The 17,456-nt window shown below is 47.7% G+C and overlaps 1 protein-coding gene and 1 non-coding gene across 2 annotated transcripts in view; both read left to right on the top strand.

Moving 5' to 3' along the window:
• The window catches only part of PCSK6 (proprotein convertase subtilisin/kexin type 6), a 101,037-nt gene extending 84,458 nt beyond the window's left edge, over window positions 1-16,579 (top strand). The window contains exons 17-21 of the mRNA XM_056866094.1: window positions 280-367; window positions 11,373-11,476; window positions 12,331-12,460; window positions 13,371-13,483; window positions 16,424-16,579. Of these exons, the coding sequence (XP_056722072.1) occupies window positions 280-367; window positions 11,373-11,476; window positions 12,331-12,460; window positions 13,371-13,483; window positions 16,424-16,521 (533 nt within the window). The 3' untranslated portion in view covers window positions 16,522-16,579. The remainder of the gene's footprint in view (window positions 1-279; window positions 368-11,372; window positions 11,477-12,330; window positions 12,461-13,370; window positions 13,484-16,423) is intronic.
• TRNAG-GCC (transfer RNA glycine (anticodon GCC)) lies at window positions 9,826-9,898 on the top strand. The gene has a single exon. It is a non-coding gene; the product is annotated as a tRNA-Gly (tRNA).
• Window positions 16,580-17,456: the final 877 nt, after the last annotated feature.

The raw sequence follows: 17,456 nt of genomic DNA, 5'->3' as shown, positions 1-17,456 counted from the left end.
CACGGGGCTCCTATTTAACACCATTAAAACCAACCAATTCATTTCATACTTGTCAGCTTTTCCCCCAAAACTGTAAGGGCTAGAAACTTTGTTAAAGTTTGAAATGGAGAATTCAGTGTGTCTTGTCCTAAGCTGAAGAACAACTAGTCCTGCCTGAAACCCACAAGTACTTCTACCACAAAGTGCTAGTGGGCTGTTCCTTGGACTGGGTTGCAACTGATAAGTCCTGCAATGAGTCAGATTTGTTTTTCGCTCTTGACTTCCTTTCTTTTCCAAAAGGCCAGAAACGTTGTCAGAAGTGCCACCAAAACTGTAAGAAATGCAACGGGGAGATGGACAGGTGCACAGTTTGCAAAGATGGATTCAGGTAAAGTAGAAATGTGATGTTAGATTTGCATACATTTATGGTAGACGTTTTCTGCAAAACCAGCCTCTTTATTTGTACCCCACCTTTCTCCCCAATTCGGGCCCAAAGTGCCGTACAACGTTCTTCTCAATTTGTATCCTCACCATGGAATCGTAGAGTTGGAAGGGACCACCAGGGTCATCTAGTCCAACCCCCTGCACAATGCAAGAAATTCACAACTACCTCCCCCTGCACCGACCCCCAGTGACCCCTACTCCATGCCCAGAAGATGACCAAGATGCCCTCCCTCTCATGATCTAAGGTCATAGAATCAGCATTGCTGACAGATAGCCATCTAGCCTCTGCTTAAAAACCTCCAGGGAAGGAGCGCTTGCCACCTCCCGAGGAAGCCTGTTCCACTGAGGAATCGCTCTAACTGTTAGGAAATTCTTCGTAATGTCTAGATGGAAACTCTTTTGATTTAATTTCAACCCGTTGGTTCTGGTCCGACCTTCTGGGGCGACAGAAAACAACTCGGCACCCTCCTCTCTATGACAGCCCTTCAAGAACTTGAAGATGGTTATCATGTCCCCTCTCAGTCTTCTCCTCTTCAGGCTAAACATACCCAGCTCCTTCAACCTTCCCTCATAGGAGTTGGTCTCCAGACCCCTCACCATCTTTGTTGCCCACAACAGCCCTGCAAGGTAGGTTAGACTGTGAGTGTGCAACTGGCCCAAGGTCACTCAGCAAGCTTCCATAGCAGAGTGGGAATTCGAACCTGGGTATCCCAGATCCTAATCTTCCCCTATCCATTATGCCACGCCATAACAACTATTTTAAAACATAAAGCAGGAGCTGTAAAGGAATGCCAAACGGGGGAGGAAACGGTGTTCACCCTCTGGCAGAGGATAATGATAGAGGTGGACATTATTGGAGGGGAGAATCTACCGCGCTGATGCTTACCAAAGAAGAGTCCTGTTGGATCAGATCAACGGTCTATCTGGGTCAGTGACCAACCAACACTCCCTGGTTCAACAAGACGATTGTCTAATTGCAGCTTTTTGCAACGTCTGAATTCATGGCTGATTTCCTTGCTGCAAAGTCCTTGTGGCTGCCAGAGATGTTTCTATAGATGTGTACTGGAAGTTCCATGTGCAGAATCAAATTGCTAGCAGGGTTGCCAGCCTCCAGGTCGTGGCTGGAGATCTCCTGCTGTTACAACTAGGGTTGCCAGCTCCGGGCTGGGAAATACCTGGATATTTGGGGGGCGGAGCCTGAGGAGGGCAGGAGGGGAGAAGAAGAGCTGGCTTTTCTATGCCGACTTTCTCTACCACTTAAGGAAGAATCAAACCGGCTCACAATCTCCTTCCCTTCCCCTCCCCACAACAGACACCCTGTGATATAGGTGGGGCTGAGAGAGCTTGAAGAGAACTGTGACTAGCCCAAGGTCACCGAGCTGGCTTCCTGCATAGGAGTGGGGAAACCAACCTGGTTCCCCAGATTAGAGACCGCCGCTCGTGCAGAAGAGTGGGGAATCAAACCTGGTTCTCCAGATTAGAATCCACCACTCCTAACCACTGCTCTTAACCACTACACCATGCTAGGAGGGACTTAAACGCCATAGAGTCCAATTGCCAAAGTGGCCATTTTCTCCAGGTAAACTGATCTCTGTATGCTGGACATCAGTTGTGACAACAGAAGATCTCCAGATAGGACCTGGAGGTTGGCAGCCCTAGTAATACCCCATTGAAGTCCCTCCCTTTCCCAGACCCTGCTGTTCTCAGGCTCCACCCCCAAAATCTCCAGGTAGTTCCCAGCTCGGAGCTGGTAACCCTAATTGCTAGACGTGTGCGGTCCAATTCAGATTGGAACTGCAGCCCGTGAGGAGATAAGGGGCTTACGCCTTTCTGCCCTGTGCCATTTGCCCGAGCTAAGATGCCAGGCTCGGCCGCCCCCTCTGCCAGTAAGCCCCCCTGCCAGCCAGCTGATTGGGGGCAGGACCCAGGGTCAAGGCATCCCCCACCCCTGGCGAGGGCCTGGCAACCCCAAAACTGAAAAGCACATCTAAAAACATAAAAACGACAATCAAAACAGGGCCGGAAGGAGGAATCATAGAGGGAACACCAGATGAAAGAAATAGTTTTCAAAATCTAAAGTTTTCAGAAGGCTAAACCTGTACAAATCTGTTCTGTACCTATTCCTGGCCAGCCTTCGTTCAGAGTGGAGAAATGGTTTTTTTTGTCAGGCTGGGGCCCTCTTCTCTTCATCCCCCCAGCGCCGTGATAAGCGTTTCCCGAAAGAATTTCTCTCTCTTTAACTGCTCAATGCGCCTTTTGATTCAAATATCTTGCGTTTTGGTCTGTTTGGAAAGGAGACGGAGAAAGCAGCTAATGGGTTGGGGGTGGGGAGCAAATAAATATGTTGACGTTGAATTTTATAAAGTGCGCCTTTTCCGGCCAACCTCAGATCCTTCTACAGGCAAACTGTGCACGGTGTACCGTACAGATTATTATTCCAAACAAACTGTGTTGACTTCCCAAGAGCGGCGGGATCTGCAAACACTCGATCGGGGCAGATCTAAGGACCGGCGTTCCCGGGCATGGAGCTGGGCTTTATCTCTTGTCTCTTTCTGCCCCGATTCTGTGTTTGCCTTTAAAAAATTATACTAAAGCGATCCTGCTTGGAAATATTTTTGGAACCCTTCTGGGATTGTTCCCGGCTCATTAGTCAACTAGCAAACATAACTGCATCGCAGCGGTTTGTGGTGCATAAAAGAACCTTCGAGAACAGTTTGCACGGCACGACGCAGGATGCCAAGGAAATCTGACATGCCATGATGGTTTAAATCCTGATTGCCCTTTTCAGCTTTCCCCCTGCTATTACACGTGGAAAACAGGCGGTTTTCGATGTGTTTCCGCTGGGTTTCCAAAGCACTCGGTTGGCCGTAAGGGAAAGGTGGTTTACAACTGCAAGTTGCGCCTTAGCTATTGTGTTTTAGAAACGGCCGCCGCCTTGATCTGAATTGCTTTTATCTGCCGAGGTGACTTGTACCTGATTTTATTTTCATCCGCTGCCAGTGCGTTTGCGGCTAGTGATTCGATTCGACTTATTATTACAGCATTAGCCAGAAAAGATGCAAACCTTGTCAATAAAACCGATTACATGAGAAATAATCTCTTTGTGCAAAATACTGATAAAATTATATCAATTAAAATTCACCTTATTAACACTAATACCCTTTCCCGAGCGGATTTTAATTGCTGCCGAGCAATACTTAGCTACCTGCAAATAACACTGAGCGTCTCCCTCCCATAAGAGGAATTTAATTTTCTCTTCATCTGAACTCAAATCAAATTTATTAATACAGTCAGTCAGACCAGTAAAAAAATTATACAGCAATAAACCTCAGCTGAAACAATATAAAAGCTGCTTTAAAAAGATGGAATGTGTGTGTGTGTGTGTGTGTGTGTGTGTATGTGTGTGTGTGTGTGTGTATGTGTGTGTGTGTGTGTGTGTGTGTGTGTGTGTGTATATATATATATATAAATTTTAAGAACACTTTACATAAAAAACTAGGTGGAGCGAGAAAAAAGCACAATAAGTGCAGGTAGCATCATTTAAGCAGATGATTTACGAAGCTTCGTAATGACAGCACAATATTTGGCGACCTTGATTGTGACCTGAGGATTCCCACCGCTTAACAATATCCTAACTCTATCCACTGAGTCCTGGCCAGGATATTTCGCCAACAATGGGGAGATCAGTTCATCATGAACATTTTCATAAAGAGGGCAAAATAATAGAATGTGTTCCATAGTATCGACTTGCCCACTGCCACACAAACAAAGCCTTTGAGACATGGGGATTTTTTTATAATGACCATCTAATAAAGCTGAGGGCAATCCTGAGCATCTGACAAGTGAAAATGCTCTCCTGTGACTATTTGCTTCAAGGGAAAACAAATATGTGGCTGGCGCCAACAGATATCTGGTCGTGGCGGGGGTAATAAATGATGGTGTTCTAATCCGATCCGATTGTCGGCCAATATTCTTCACTCTCTGTTTGACTACTGTTGTGGCCTGATCTACACTTAGGTCTCTCTACTCATTCTACACTAGAGCTAAGTGTGCTAATTTATTTTGGACGCTTGCAAGCCAGGACGACTGACATTTGTCACGTAATATCAATGAAGACAAATCCCTTCATCTGAACTGGATTCCATTGTGTTAATAAGAGGCAGAATTAGCTTCGGACGAATTCCCTCGTAATAGATACACCTAAATAGAGCATGACTTGTACTTTCCATTTCACCTGACCCGCAAGGGCATGCCCACTCAGATCTTGATAACTTCCTATACTTTCCCCTCCAGGATTGCTGAAGGCAAGACCGACCCTCTAGCCAGGGTTAGGGCTCTCCTTTGCTTATTTAGCTCTATTAAAAGGTAAAGGTCCCCTGTGCAAGCACCTGTGCAAGCACCCATGGGGTGACGTCATATCCCTTCGTTTACTAGGCAGACTTTTGTTTATGGGGTGGTTTGCCAGTGCCTTCCCCAGTCATCTTCCCTTTACCCCCAGCAAGCCGGGTACTCATTTAACCGACCTCAGAAGGATGGAAGGCTGAGTCGACCTTGAGCCGGCTACCTGAAACCGACTTCCGTCGGGATCGAACTCAGGTCGTGAGCAGAGCTTGGACTGCAGTGCTGCAGCTTACCACTCTGCGCCACGGGGCTCCTATTTAGCTCTATAACAGGCAGATATTCAGCTGGCGCTAAACGATAGCGTGTTCTGATAGGAGCCAAGTAAGCTGGGGAACTCAGGAGCTCTATTTGTCTTTCTATAGCCAAGATCTTTTGTCTAACTAGAAGCTTTGCTCGCTCTTTTTTTTTAGCTCTAAGAGGGATTAAGGTGCAAAACCAAGACTCTCCATACTTTCCCCAGACTGTGTCCACCATCTGGATTATTTGCCAGAGTTGTATCTGCTGCCAACGGTTTTTGTGAGACCAGCTTTGCTTTATTGGCGGCACTGAATTTTGGAGGTCGGCTAGTGCAGCCCGCGATTGCATTTTTGCCCTCTTTAACTGTCCTAAACGATTCCGATCGGCTTTTACGACAGCGAGAGCTTTGGCTGTGGTTCTAGAGGGTTTCTAAACAATAGCTTCATCCTGCCTGTGCTTCATTGCACAAGCGTGGTTTCATTCTCGGCGGAGCTGTGTAGATGAGATTTTGTCTTCCGGTCTTCTGGTGCATTGGCATGTGGCACAGCTGCTGACCACAGAAGGGAGAAAGAGGTTAAACTTATGCTGCCAGGCCCCTAAACGTCTGGAAGAGATTCTGCTAAACTGGCATGCAGGGTATCTCTGCCTGTTTACACGTATAATGCCCCCAGAATTACAGATCTCCAGACTACAGAGATCAGTTCCCTTGAGAAACATGGCTGCTTTGGAGGATGGACTCGATGGCATGGTACCCTACTGAGGTCCCTTCCCTCCCCGGCTCCCTCCCCAAATCTCCCAAGAGCTTCCCAACATGGATCTGGGAGGGAGGGTCCTCAATGCCATCAGTCATTTATGCATGGGAGTGTTACCTGAGGTTCGTTGCTCGCTGGACCCCCACTTTCCTGTTGGGAATCTATGCACCAGCAGCCTCCAAGCTCAAATCAGAAAGCATTTGAATCCCAGCCCCTTGAAATGCTGCTTTGCAATTGGCTTACTTTGTAGTGCTTACTGTGGGAGAAAAGTCCCCACCCAACCCAATTGCCGCATTAAAAAGCATCTTAAAAACAAAATACGGCGCTATCTGAAAGGAAGGGAGGGGAGAGAAACCCAAGCCTCATTTTTAAAAGCCTTTCTTCTGCACAGAAAGAACTCGGAGGAAGCAAGAAGCATTTGAATCCCTGCCCCTTGACATGCTGCTTTGTAACTGGCTGAGAGAAACCAAGCTTGCATGTCCCGCACTTTGCTTTATGCATGGGGATTTCATCCGGGTTGAGCTCAGGGGAGATGGAAGAATTGGGTTAATAGAGGAATGGGAAGTCCCAGGATTTCTAATGGATGGAAAACTCATGCATAACTCCAAGGAACAACCGAGATAGACCGGGGGCGAATGTGAGTGAAAGTACCCATGCATAAACAACCATACAGTCCACCTTCCAAAGCGGCCACTTTCTCCAGAAGAACTGAACTCTGTTGCTTAGAGTACTGGGAGATCTCCAGCCACCACCTGGAAGTTGGCAACCCTACTCCAACCATTTTCTTGCCTTCATAAGAGAAAAAGAGGAGGGGAGAAGCCTCTGATAGGAGACAGAGAAAAAAAAATGTGGAAAGCGCCAGAGGTTACAAAGCATTGAACTAATCACTTGTATTACAAATTGGCGGTAACATCAAAGGTACAATTAAATTGCAAACATGTATTACAGCATACAAATAATGAGCAAACGCAAAAAGCAAAAGTGTTGATGACATAACCTCAAACACTGACAGGTTTGCTGGCAAATGTGTGATATTTGTACTAGTTATACTTCTGTTTGTGGTTGAATTTCAAGATTAGAGTCCGAAGAAGGATATCGAAACGGAATACTAGCTGGCAAACGTGTCACTGTTTTATGTTATATTATCAACACTTTTGCTTTTAGCGTTTGCTCATTATTTGTACGTGTAATACATATTTAGAGCCCCGTGGTGCAAAGTGGTAAGCTGCAGTGCTGCAGTCCAAGCTCTGCTCACGACCCGAGTTCGATCCCGACGGAAGTTGGTTTCAGGTAGCCGGCTCAAGGTCGACTCAGCCTTCCATCCTTCCAAGGTCGGTCAAATGAGTGCCCAGCTTGCTGGGGGTAAAGGGAAGATGACTGGGGAAGGCACTGGCAAACCACCCCGCAAACAAAGTCTGCCTAGGAAACGTCGGGATGTGACGTCACCCCGTGGGTCAGGAATGACCCGGTGCTTGCACAGGGCACCTTTACCTTTTACCCTTAATACATGTTTTCAATTTAATTGCACCTTTGATGGTACTAGTATTTTGTAATACTTTGGAGTAGCTGCAAGTGATTAGATAAACGCTTTGTAACTTCTGGCGCTTTGCACATTTTTTTCTCGGCTTGCCTTCATAAGAAGCATGATGCATTGCATTTCTGCAGCGTAGAGGAAGATGGCTCTCGCCGATAACCGTTTTACCTGGGACAGAAGAAGAACTAAAGATGTCAGACACCGGCGGCTTTCTCTGAACTATTAGTCGGGCTGGACTCCCGAGGCTACCTCCGTGATTGCCACATTTCATCGCTAGGCCCTCCAAACTTCAACTGATTCATTTATGGGGCGGTAATTGGGCTGAAGAGACTGTTTCAATAATGACACCTTTGCTGAAGTAGAAAATTGTAGCCTTCCGAAAAAGATTATCTGCTTCCTGGCAACGGGGGGAAAACGGCTTCTTCTTGTCAGGTTTCTTCTTGCAATCCGTACACGGTTTGTTGTTTATTGCGCCTTCGCCTTTTAAGTTTGGGCTCCTAATCGCTCTTGTCACCTTGAAGAGCTTTTTGCTAGCAACTTTCCAGTCTCTGCTTATTTCAAAAATTGAGAAAAAGGCTTCTCCCCCTCCCTCCCTCCCCAGGGGGATTTTGGAGTTGTTTTATGGTGTGATTCAGCTGTCTGTCATTCTTACCTAGAAAGTTCACATGCTTGAAGAAGTTGTCTTCGCTCGGGTTTGAAGGAGCAGATCTCCTGGTCTGCACCGGAACATTTGAACTCAGGGACTTCTGCCAGTGTGGTAGATACTCTGTTAGACCTTGACGGCAGAAGACATGGGTTCGAATTCTCACATAGCCACTAAACTCACTGCGTGACTGGCTGCTTCCGCACAAAGCACTTGTTCTATATTTTCTCTCTTGTTTGGCGCTGTCCATAGGCACTGTGTTTTCTCTCTTGTTTGGCGCTGTCCATCGGCACTGTGTTTCCCACTAAAGAAGAAGAGTTGGCTTTTATATGCCAGCTTTCTCTACCACTTAAGGGAGAATCAAACTGGCGTACAACCACCTTCCCTTCCCCTCCCCACAACAGACATCCTGGGAGGGAGGTGGGGCTGAGAGAGCTGTAAGAGAGCTGTGTCTAGCCCGAGGTCACCCAGCTGGCTTCGTGTGGAGGAGTTGGGAAACCAACCCGGCTCACCAGATTGGCCTCCGCCGCTCGTGTGGAGGAGCGGGGAAACAAACCCGGTTCTCCAGATTACAGTATACCACTCCAAACCACCATTCTTAATCACCAGTGAAGAAGCCAAGCTAGAGCATGGTGTGGGGGGCAGTAGCATGAGTGTGATGACAGTGGAAGCTCTAGGAATTGCCTAGAGCTGCCCATTGACACTTCTGGGTTGTACCTGGATGTGATGTCACCACTGGTGAGTTTTTAAATTTTTTAAATTAATTAAAAATTTTAATTTATCCCCCACTGCCACCAGGCAACATGAACTTGGGGTGGAGGATTCCCTGCGCCAGTTGGGTTCTTGGCAATCTCGGTACCAAGGCATCTTTGTACATTGCAGGCCAACACTGCAAAAAAACACCAAGTTGCCTCTGGGTGTTCATGATTCAAGAACCTGGTGTGTGTGTGTGATGGGGAAGTTTTCACTTTGAGAGACAGGTAATTTCTTTGATTCCATCCCCTTTTTTATTACCAGAGCTTCTGAGAGCTCTTTGTGATGGAGACCTTGGGGTGTGTGGGGATGGCTTCCTATCTGTGTGCTTAAGAAAAATGCTTCCTATTTCCTCAAAGTCTGGAAGTTTAATTTAAAAAAATAAATAAGCCAGGCTGTTGCTCCTTTGGTCCCCAAAAGGACTTTAATTTTTGTTAGCCGGATTGAAACCCCCTAAAGATGCCATCAACGCCGCTCTTCAGAAGAGACGGCCAGCAATCTTTTTTTCCCCCTTTCCCCTCTGTGCCCTTTTTTAAAAAATTCATTATTGCTTTGGGTTGGGTAGGTTGGTTGGTGGGCGCAGGAGGATGAGAGAGAGAGAGAGGTTGCAATCATGGCAAGAGAGAAGCTCAGAGACCGTTCTCATAAAAGGATAGATGTTGTACGTGCGCCGGGAAAAAAAGGCAGGTCTTACAGAAAAGAACATTTAGCTCAAACAGGCAAAATGAGCTGCGGTTGTGGACTTGTTAAGCAAATTACTCAGCCTTCAAACAATCAGTTAGTTGCATGTCTTCATAACAAATGGAGCATCATCATCATTATTATTATAGTTGGGGAGGGGCAGTGGCTCAGTGGTAGAGCATCTGCGTGGCATGCAGAAGGTCCCAGGTTCAATCCCCAGCAGCTCCAGTTAAAGGGACCAGGCGAGTAGGTGATGTGAAAGACCTCTGCCTGAGACCCTGGAGAGCCTCTGCCAGTCTGAGTAGACAATACTGACTTTGATGGACCGAGGGTCTGATTCAGTAGAAGGTAGCTTCATGTGTTCATGTATGTTCATGTGCAGAGCCAACTCATTTTGGGGGGGGGGCTGTGGCTCAGTGGTAGAGCATCTGCTTGCCAAGCAGAAGGTCCCAGGTTCAATCCCCGGTATCTCCAGTTAAAGGGACTAGGCAGGTAGGTGATGTGAAAGACCTTTGCCTGAGACCCTGGAGAGCCGCTTCTGGTCTGCGTAGACAATACTGACTTTGATGGACCAAAGGTCTGATTCAATAGAAGGCAGCTTCATGTGTTCATGTGACCTCCAGGGAATACTAAAGTCGCCCCATAGAGAGCTGCGATGCTGCGCCTGCTAAAAATGGAATGGAATGGGCTGCTAATATTCCTTGGTCTCAGCTAAGGGTCGGGGAGCAGCTGATGTTGCAGCGTCGCCAAAACTAAGTAGATATATAGATTTGAAAAGCAATAGAGGTTTCTTGAGAATGGGAGAAAAATAAAGCAGATCATTGTGTCCATTTTATAAGAAGATTCATGCCAAATTTATTCTGCCCTGACTTAATAAGCTACCAGGCTGCTCGGATGCGCAGTGGGCGAAAAAGCTGCGCAAAGATGAAAATCCTAGGGTCTCTGTTGCCACTGCTAAGTTTTGTGCCGCCGCTATTAAAATCCGGCAAAATTCGTTTGGTAAAGTTATTACAAATAACATTACGATAGACGAAAAGCAGATTTTTCATAGCAAGTGTTTTAAGGATCAATTTGTGTAGCATTGGTGTAGGATCACTCTGGTTTTATTGTATTTTTATTTGTTTGGGCTGTTGGAAATTGTCTTTTGTAGATGCTTCTGTATATGTCTGTCTGTTAGCCGTATTTTTAATAAAGAAAAAAAAAAGAAAGAAGGCGGATTATTGAGGTCCTTTGTCCTTTAAAATACTCCCTAATCCCAAGGCTGTTGGGATGTGTCCAAGCAAGCAAGGAGCCACCACATACATCTCCAGGACTGAATGTGAGCTTTCTTTTGAAAAGCCGTGGCTCAGTTCGTAGAGCATCCGCATGGCGTGCAGAAGGTCCCAGGTTCAATCCCCGGCTTCTCCAGTTAAAGGGACCAGGCAAGTAGGTGATGTGAAAGACCTCTGCCTGAGACCCTGGAGAGCCATGGAGTAGGGGCCGTGGCTCAGTGGTAGAGCATCTGCTTGGCATGCAGCAGGTCCCAGGTTCAATCCCTGGCTTCTCCAGTTAAAGGGACTAGGCAAGTAGGTGATGTGAAAGACCTCCGCCTGAGACCCTGGAGAGCCATGGGAAGGGGCCGTGGCTCAGTGGTAGAGCATCTGCTTGGCATGCAGCAGGTCCCAGGTTCAATCCCTGGCTTCTTCAGTTAAAGGGACTAGGCAAATAGGTGATGTTTAAGACCTCTGCCTGAGACCCTGGAGAGCCGCTGCCGGTCTGAGTAGACAATACTGACTTTAATGGACCAAGGGTCTGATTCAGTAGAAGGCAGCTTCGTGTGTTCAAGTTTCTAGACCTCATGGCTAGGGAATGAACCTTGAAGACGGACGAGTAGTTTCTAACACGGCAGAGATTGTGGGCCTACTTCTAGGCTGTGATGCCTAATGTTCTTCTCTGCTTTCCTTGGCAGCCTCGTGGACAACAACTGCGTCACAGGATGCAGGCCGGGCACGAACTTGATCAAGGAACCGGTGCGATGCGAGGGCTGCAGCACCAACTGCCAGACGTGTGCGGGTACGTGAGCATTCCTCTCCGGGCACCGCCTGCGCCTGATGCGGTTTGGGAAGAAGGGAGGGCGAAAGAGAAGTGGGTTTGTCTGCATCAGACCTTTGGGATTTGAGAACCTTTCACTATGGAGAGAAAGCAAAGCCGGTCCGGCTCTTCTGAACAATCCGAATGCCGACAGAAAACTGTAAGAAGGGTTCTAGCAGATTCCCTGACATGCTAGTTTTCTGTATGAAATGTATGGGGGGAACCTGCAGTCGTATAACCCCCCACCAGTAGTCTGAAGTGGTATAGGCAGGACAGGACGGGGGCAGATATGGCAGAGGAGGGGCGTGAGTGGGGAGGGGGCTGTGGCTCAGTGGTAGAGCCTCTGCTTGGCATACAGGTCCCGGGTTCAATCCCCGGCATCGCCAGTTAAAGGGACCAGGCAAGTAGGAGATGTGGAAGACCTCCATCGGAGACCCTGGAGAGCCACTGAGTAGACGATACTGACTTTGATGGGCCTGGGTCTGATCCAGCAGGGCTTTCCTTATGTTCTTATGTTCCGTTCCCCTGGAGAAAATGGCCGCTTTGGCAATTGGACCCTAAGGCATTGAAGTCTCTCCCCTCTCCAAACCCCACCCTCCTCCGGCAGTTCCTAACCCGGAGTTGGCAACCCTATTAATGCCCCACTTTTCTCCTTAATGGGGGCCCAGAGTGATGACTCTTCCCGTCTTCATTTTATCTTCACAACGACCCGGCGAGGTGGGTTAGGGTGAGAGCACGTGGCCGGCAGGCCCAAGGTCACCAAGGTTTTCGTGGCGGAGTGGGGATTTGTACCTGTGACTCACAGGTGGGGGCCGTGTTTTTCCCATGCTCCTTAGGGCCAAGCCGAGAGGAATGTATGCAATGTGCCAGGAATTTCCACGCCTACGAGTGGAGGTGCGTTCCAGAGTGCGGTGAAGGCTTTTATGCTGAAGAGGTACCCGGGCTCCAGTACAGAGTTTGCAGAAGGTAAAGTTTCTATTTGCCATCCCGGCCTGAACCTGGTGTAAAGTTAGCATGGGAAGCGCTTCAGGCGTGGGAAGCTCATTCTTACCCCTGGCAGAAAGCAAGCACTAACCTGCTTGCTTTGAGTTTTGCAAGAAGAAGAAGAGTTGGGTTTTTATACCCCGATTTTCTCTACCTTTTTTTTTTTTTTTAAAAAGGTAAAGGTCCCCTGTGCAAGCACTGGGTCATTCCTGACCCATGGGGTGACGTCACATCCCAACAGTTACTAGGCAGACTTTGTTTGCGGGGTGGTTTGCCAGTGCCTTCCCCAGTCATCTTCCCTTTACCTCCAGCAAGCTGGGTACTCATTTTACCGACCTCGGAAGGATGGAAGGCTGAGTCGACCTTGAGTCCCCTTTGGGGTGGAAATGAAGTTAATAATATAATAAATCAAATCAAATTTATTTTGATGCAAGATCAGCTCTGGTTAGGTTAAAATAGTAAGACTGTTAATGGTTCTGGGAGAGATGATTTGAGTAGGAGAAAGAAAGATCATCTATGGGGTTAGATTTTCTGTCAGCCGTTTGCAGATCCCACTAGACTGAAGGCAAAATTTGGCTACTTGTTTGGTTATCTCCCAGGAGTAGTCTGCTAAGAGAAGGGAAACTTTAGCTTCTTCAGATCTCCCAGGGAAGGTTGACAATACGGGGAGAATGTACTGTGATCTTATAATAATATAATGAAGTAAATAATATAAAGAGTGGTAGAGAGCAATTTTCTCATTTACATATATATGTGTGTGTGTGTGTGCAAGAACAAGAGCCGGTAGCCTTGTGAATACTGCTCAGTGCGCTAGATGTGTCCAACTGCACGGGCTTTGTCTGTACCCCAGTTACGGCTGTCGGCTCTTCATCTACTTTTCTCTCTCACTCAGATGTGACGACCATTGCGCAGCTTGTGACATCTCTGGGAGGAAATGCCTCAGGTGTCAAGAAGGCTTCAGCTTGCTGAGCGGTTCGTGCGTGGCCAGCAACAGATGCCACAATGGTATGTGCTTGCCCAGAATGATGGTTTTGGGTTCCAAGTTGCATGAACACATGTGTCGATGCGCAACTTTGGCTGAGTCCACTGTGGTCACTTTCTGTCCGCACAATGGCCTTTTATGTACGGATTGTTTCCGTTATGCTGCTGTCTTGACGCACAGTATTTACAGTTGAATTCTCAAATCACTGGGCACAGGGGTTGGAAACTGACCAACACTCGCTGTGAAACTGACCAAATAAGCAGCCTCATAGGTCATTTGTGATTATTTCAGCGTTCTCGCTAGTTGCAAACAAAAAAATGGTTCGATCAAGCTGAGGTCTGAAACTGACCAACACTCACTGTGAAACTGACAGGGGTTTGAAACTGACCAACACCCGCTGTGAAATTGACCAAATAAGCAGCCTCATAGGTCATTTGTGGTTATTTCAGCGTTCTCGCTAGTTACAAACAAAAAAATGGTTCAGTCAAGCTGAGGTCTGAAACTGACCAACACTCACTGTGAAACTGACCAAATAAGCAGTAGTGTTGGTTGTTTGTGATCATTTCTGCGTTCTCACTGGTCGCAAACAACCTGTTCATCAGGTTGAGGTCTGAAATTGACCACCACTTGCTGTGAAACTGACCAAATAAGCAGCCTCATTGTATTCCAGCTTAGTGGGAAGGGGTTGGATGAGGGGGGAAATGACAAGTGGGAGGGAGAAGCGAGAATGGGCATGGGGAGAAAAACCCCAATTGACAAGTACGCACAGGACCAGCTTTTAATTTAAGATCGAGGCAGACATTAAACTCGGGGTAAAAAAGCATCCACAAAACGCGGGGAAGACACGAGGGGAGAGCAAGGTGACTTCTAAAGGTTGGGAAATACATGCATAATGAAAACAAAGCTCCGAAGCACTTGGGCTTGATGGTGACAGAAACAACTCATGCCTAAAAGGCCATCGAATGAAAAAAAGAACTAGTGGAGAAATGAGGATCTGGGATGAGTTTCAAACTTACGGAAAGTGGCAATGATTGGGTTGGTGGGGAAAGATTCTGGAATTCAAATGGAACCTGATCTTTGTTATCACATGGGAGGGCAGCTAAGGGGGAAATGCGCGCGGTCCACGGGCACCGAAATTTTTATAGGATCATTACCATCTATGCCAGGGGTCCCCAACCTTTTTGAGCTTGCGGGCACCTTTGGAATTCTGACACAACGTGGTGGGCGCATCCACAAAATGGCTTCCATAAAATGGCTGCAGCAGGAGGTGGAGCCAGCTACAAAATGGTTGCCCCAGATTACCTTCAGGCACACAGTGAAGATTCTTGTGTTGTGGTGGTGGCAGCTGCTGCCAAAGCATCGTTTTTAAAAATCTGCACAGCCGATCAAAAGCCTTGCTGGGCAAAAGCCCTCCTGGCCCTGCCAGGGGTTTGCGTGCTAAAGCAGCTGTGCCAATGCGGCGCTTCCGGGGGTAAACCCGGAAGTGACGTCATTGTGTGTGTGCAATCGTGCACACACACAATCAACACTCCGGAGCAGCTGGGTGGATTGGCAGACAGTTGCCCTACTGAGTGAGTCCTAGGTGTGATGCCCTGTTTGGCAGGGCGTTAATTCAGAAGGCACAGTCTGCACCATGGTTCAAATTACTTCAAAGTTGACCACCTTAGAGCCCGGTATCTAGCTAAGATTTCAAATTATCACCTTAGAGCAGCGTTTTCTGCTCTACGCTTTGAAACCATGCCAACGGCTGTTTTAGTTGGGCTGTACAAACAAATCCCCAAGGATCAACACTTGTGAATCTGCAATACCCGTGTGCAGGAGGATTTACCCCATTACTTACTCCATTGCCCACTCTATGCACAGCCCAGGACTAAGTTTCTGGATGGGCTACTAGTGGGTACAAACCTCCACTCAGAAAAGAAGAAAATCATATTCTTGCTGTCTGACTCCAATGAGTATATTTCTCATAGAACATCATTGTTTGCTCTGGCAGCAAGGAAAATAAGAGCTAAGATAGTTAGCTCTAGAGCAGAATCCCACAAATGATGTTGTTTTTGGTGCTTCGTATCCATGTTAACCCTACTAGATTTTATTTTCTTGTACATGTCTTTTTTAAATATTGTATTACTTTGTGGATGATGTTTTGTGAAGGCCTATGGCCACATACAAATAAATTTCTCACCATACTGAGTGAGTCCATCTCAGGTCTCCCAGCTTTTACTTAGCTTGGGTGTAAGACACGGATATTCTGTGCCGGAGAGGGAGAGAGATCTGTCCTTCTCGGACTATGCCAGCAACTCTGCAGGAGAGTGAAGGAAAGGTAGCAAGACCCCTTTCCTTCAGCCTGTTTTTAGCTAGTTGGCATGTGAAGAGCTGCCTTGATTTCTTTTTCTTTTTCCAAACAAAAGTTGAGACTGAAATATAATTCTTCACCCCTGAGTGCCTGGCTCTGTCATGGAGGCCACGTCAGCAGCTTGCAAGAACCCTTCTCCATCATTAACCGTCCGACGAAGGGACCGGCTGTTATTTCCAGTGAGAGCCAGCATGGCGTAGTGGTTAAGAGCAGTGGTTTGGAGCGGTGGACTCTGATCTGGAGAACCAGGTTGGGTTCCCCACTCCTCCGCATGAGCGGTGGACGCTAATCTGGTGAACTGGATTTGTTTTCCCTCTCCTACACGCGAAGCCAGCTGGGTGACCTTGGACTAGTTACCGTTCTCTTTCTCAGCCCCACCTCCCTCACAGGGTGTCTGTGGTGGGGAGGGGAAGGGAAGGTGATTGTAAGCTGGTTTGATTCTTCTTTAAGTGTTAGAGAAAGTTGGCATATAAAAACCAACTCATCTTCCTCCTCCTCCTCCTTCTCCGGTACTGGATAGCATTTGTGTGCCCTTGTTTCTCTGGCTGAAACGTCTGATCATGTTTCATTATTCCCTCCCCTCCTCTTTGCAAAATGTACGCTTTCCCAGCTGACGACGTGTTCTGCGAGATGGTGAAATCCAACAAGCTGTGCGAACGCAAGCCATTTATACAGTTCTGCTGTCGGACGTGTCTCTTGGCGGGCTGAGCCATGCGTTTAGTGTCTGCCGTCTGGAAGCCTTGTGGTGCCAAATCCCTAGGACAAAGTTTTCCCTTCCCCCCCACCCCCCAGCCTTGGGGAGCTACGCCCGACGCTGGCTTGAAGCTTTCAGCTTGCCACTCTGATTGCTTTAATATCTCCTGTCGGTTGGTTTCTACGGCGTCGCATCTGGTACCCCCCGAATCTAGATGGCTTCATTGTCTATTTGTTGGGTCTTTTTTTGATGCGAATGCCAACACGAGTCCTTCACAGATGTGCCATGCTCATGGAGAACAGCGTGGTCCGTGCAAGCGACCGTTCCAAATTACACCTCCGCGCAGCTGCACGGAAAACCCCTGCAAAGTTAAGTTCTTTTTTTCACCTTGCAGAAGAAAAGGGCATCTTTTCCGGCCCCCCCAAAAAGTAAACACTGCAACCTTTTAGGCAGAAAGCGTAGGATTGTGGCATTCTGTTCCAGTGCGATAGAGGGACTATAACACAGCGCATCTCGGCAAAAGAAACACGTTCCAGGTTGCCTTGCAGTAGCGAGCTGGCCATGGGAAGTTTGGAGTTTGCCAGCAACCAAAGAGGCAATCGAGCGTTGGCAGGAATGTAGCCCCAAGTCTTCTGCAAGCCGTCCTCAGCGACCAGGCCCCGGATCGATCCAGCGTGCCTGCCAGGATGCGTTTAGTGTGGACCCGGAAGGATCGAAGCCTTATCCCCGACCTCGGCTCCTGACGGCGGAATTAAGCTAGAAGCATCTCCTCCCAGAGGCGAGAGAGGGCTTTCTTCAAAGGTTTGCGCGGCTCACTTCCACCACCACCCCGCCAGCTTTGATGGACGGCTTCATTGGGTCTGGCCGGCCGGTAACTTGCTGACAACCCCATTCCTGTCCAGTGACATCCTACACAAATCCCTTCCAAGAGACGGTCCCATTCAGCCAA

The sequence above is a fragment of the Euleptes europaea genome, chromosome 20 (genome assembly GCF_029931775.1).
Source record: "Euleptes europaea isolate rEulEur1 chromosome 20, rEulEur1.hap1, whole genome shotgun sequence".
Taxonomy (NCBI): domain Eukaryota; kingdom Metazoa; phylum Chordata; class Lepidosauria; order Squamata; family Sphaerodactylidae; genus Euleptes; species Euleptes europaea.
Note: the sequence above shows the minus strand (reverse complement) of the source record. Positions and strands in the feature narration are given on the sequence as shown.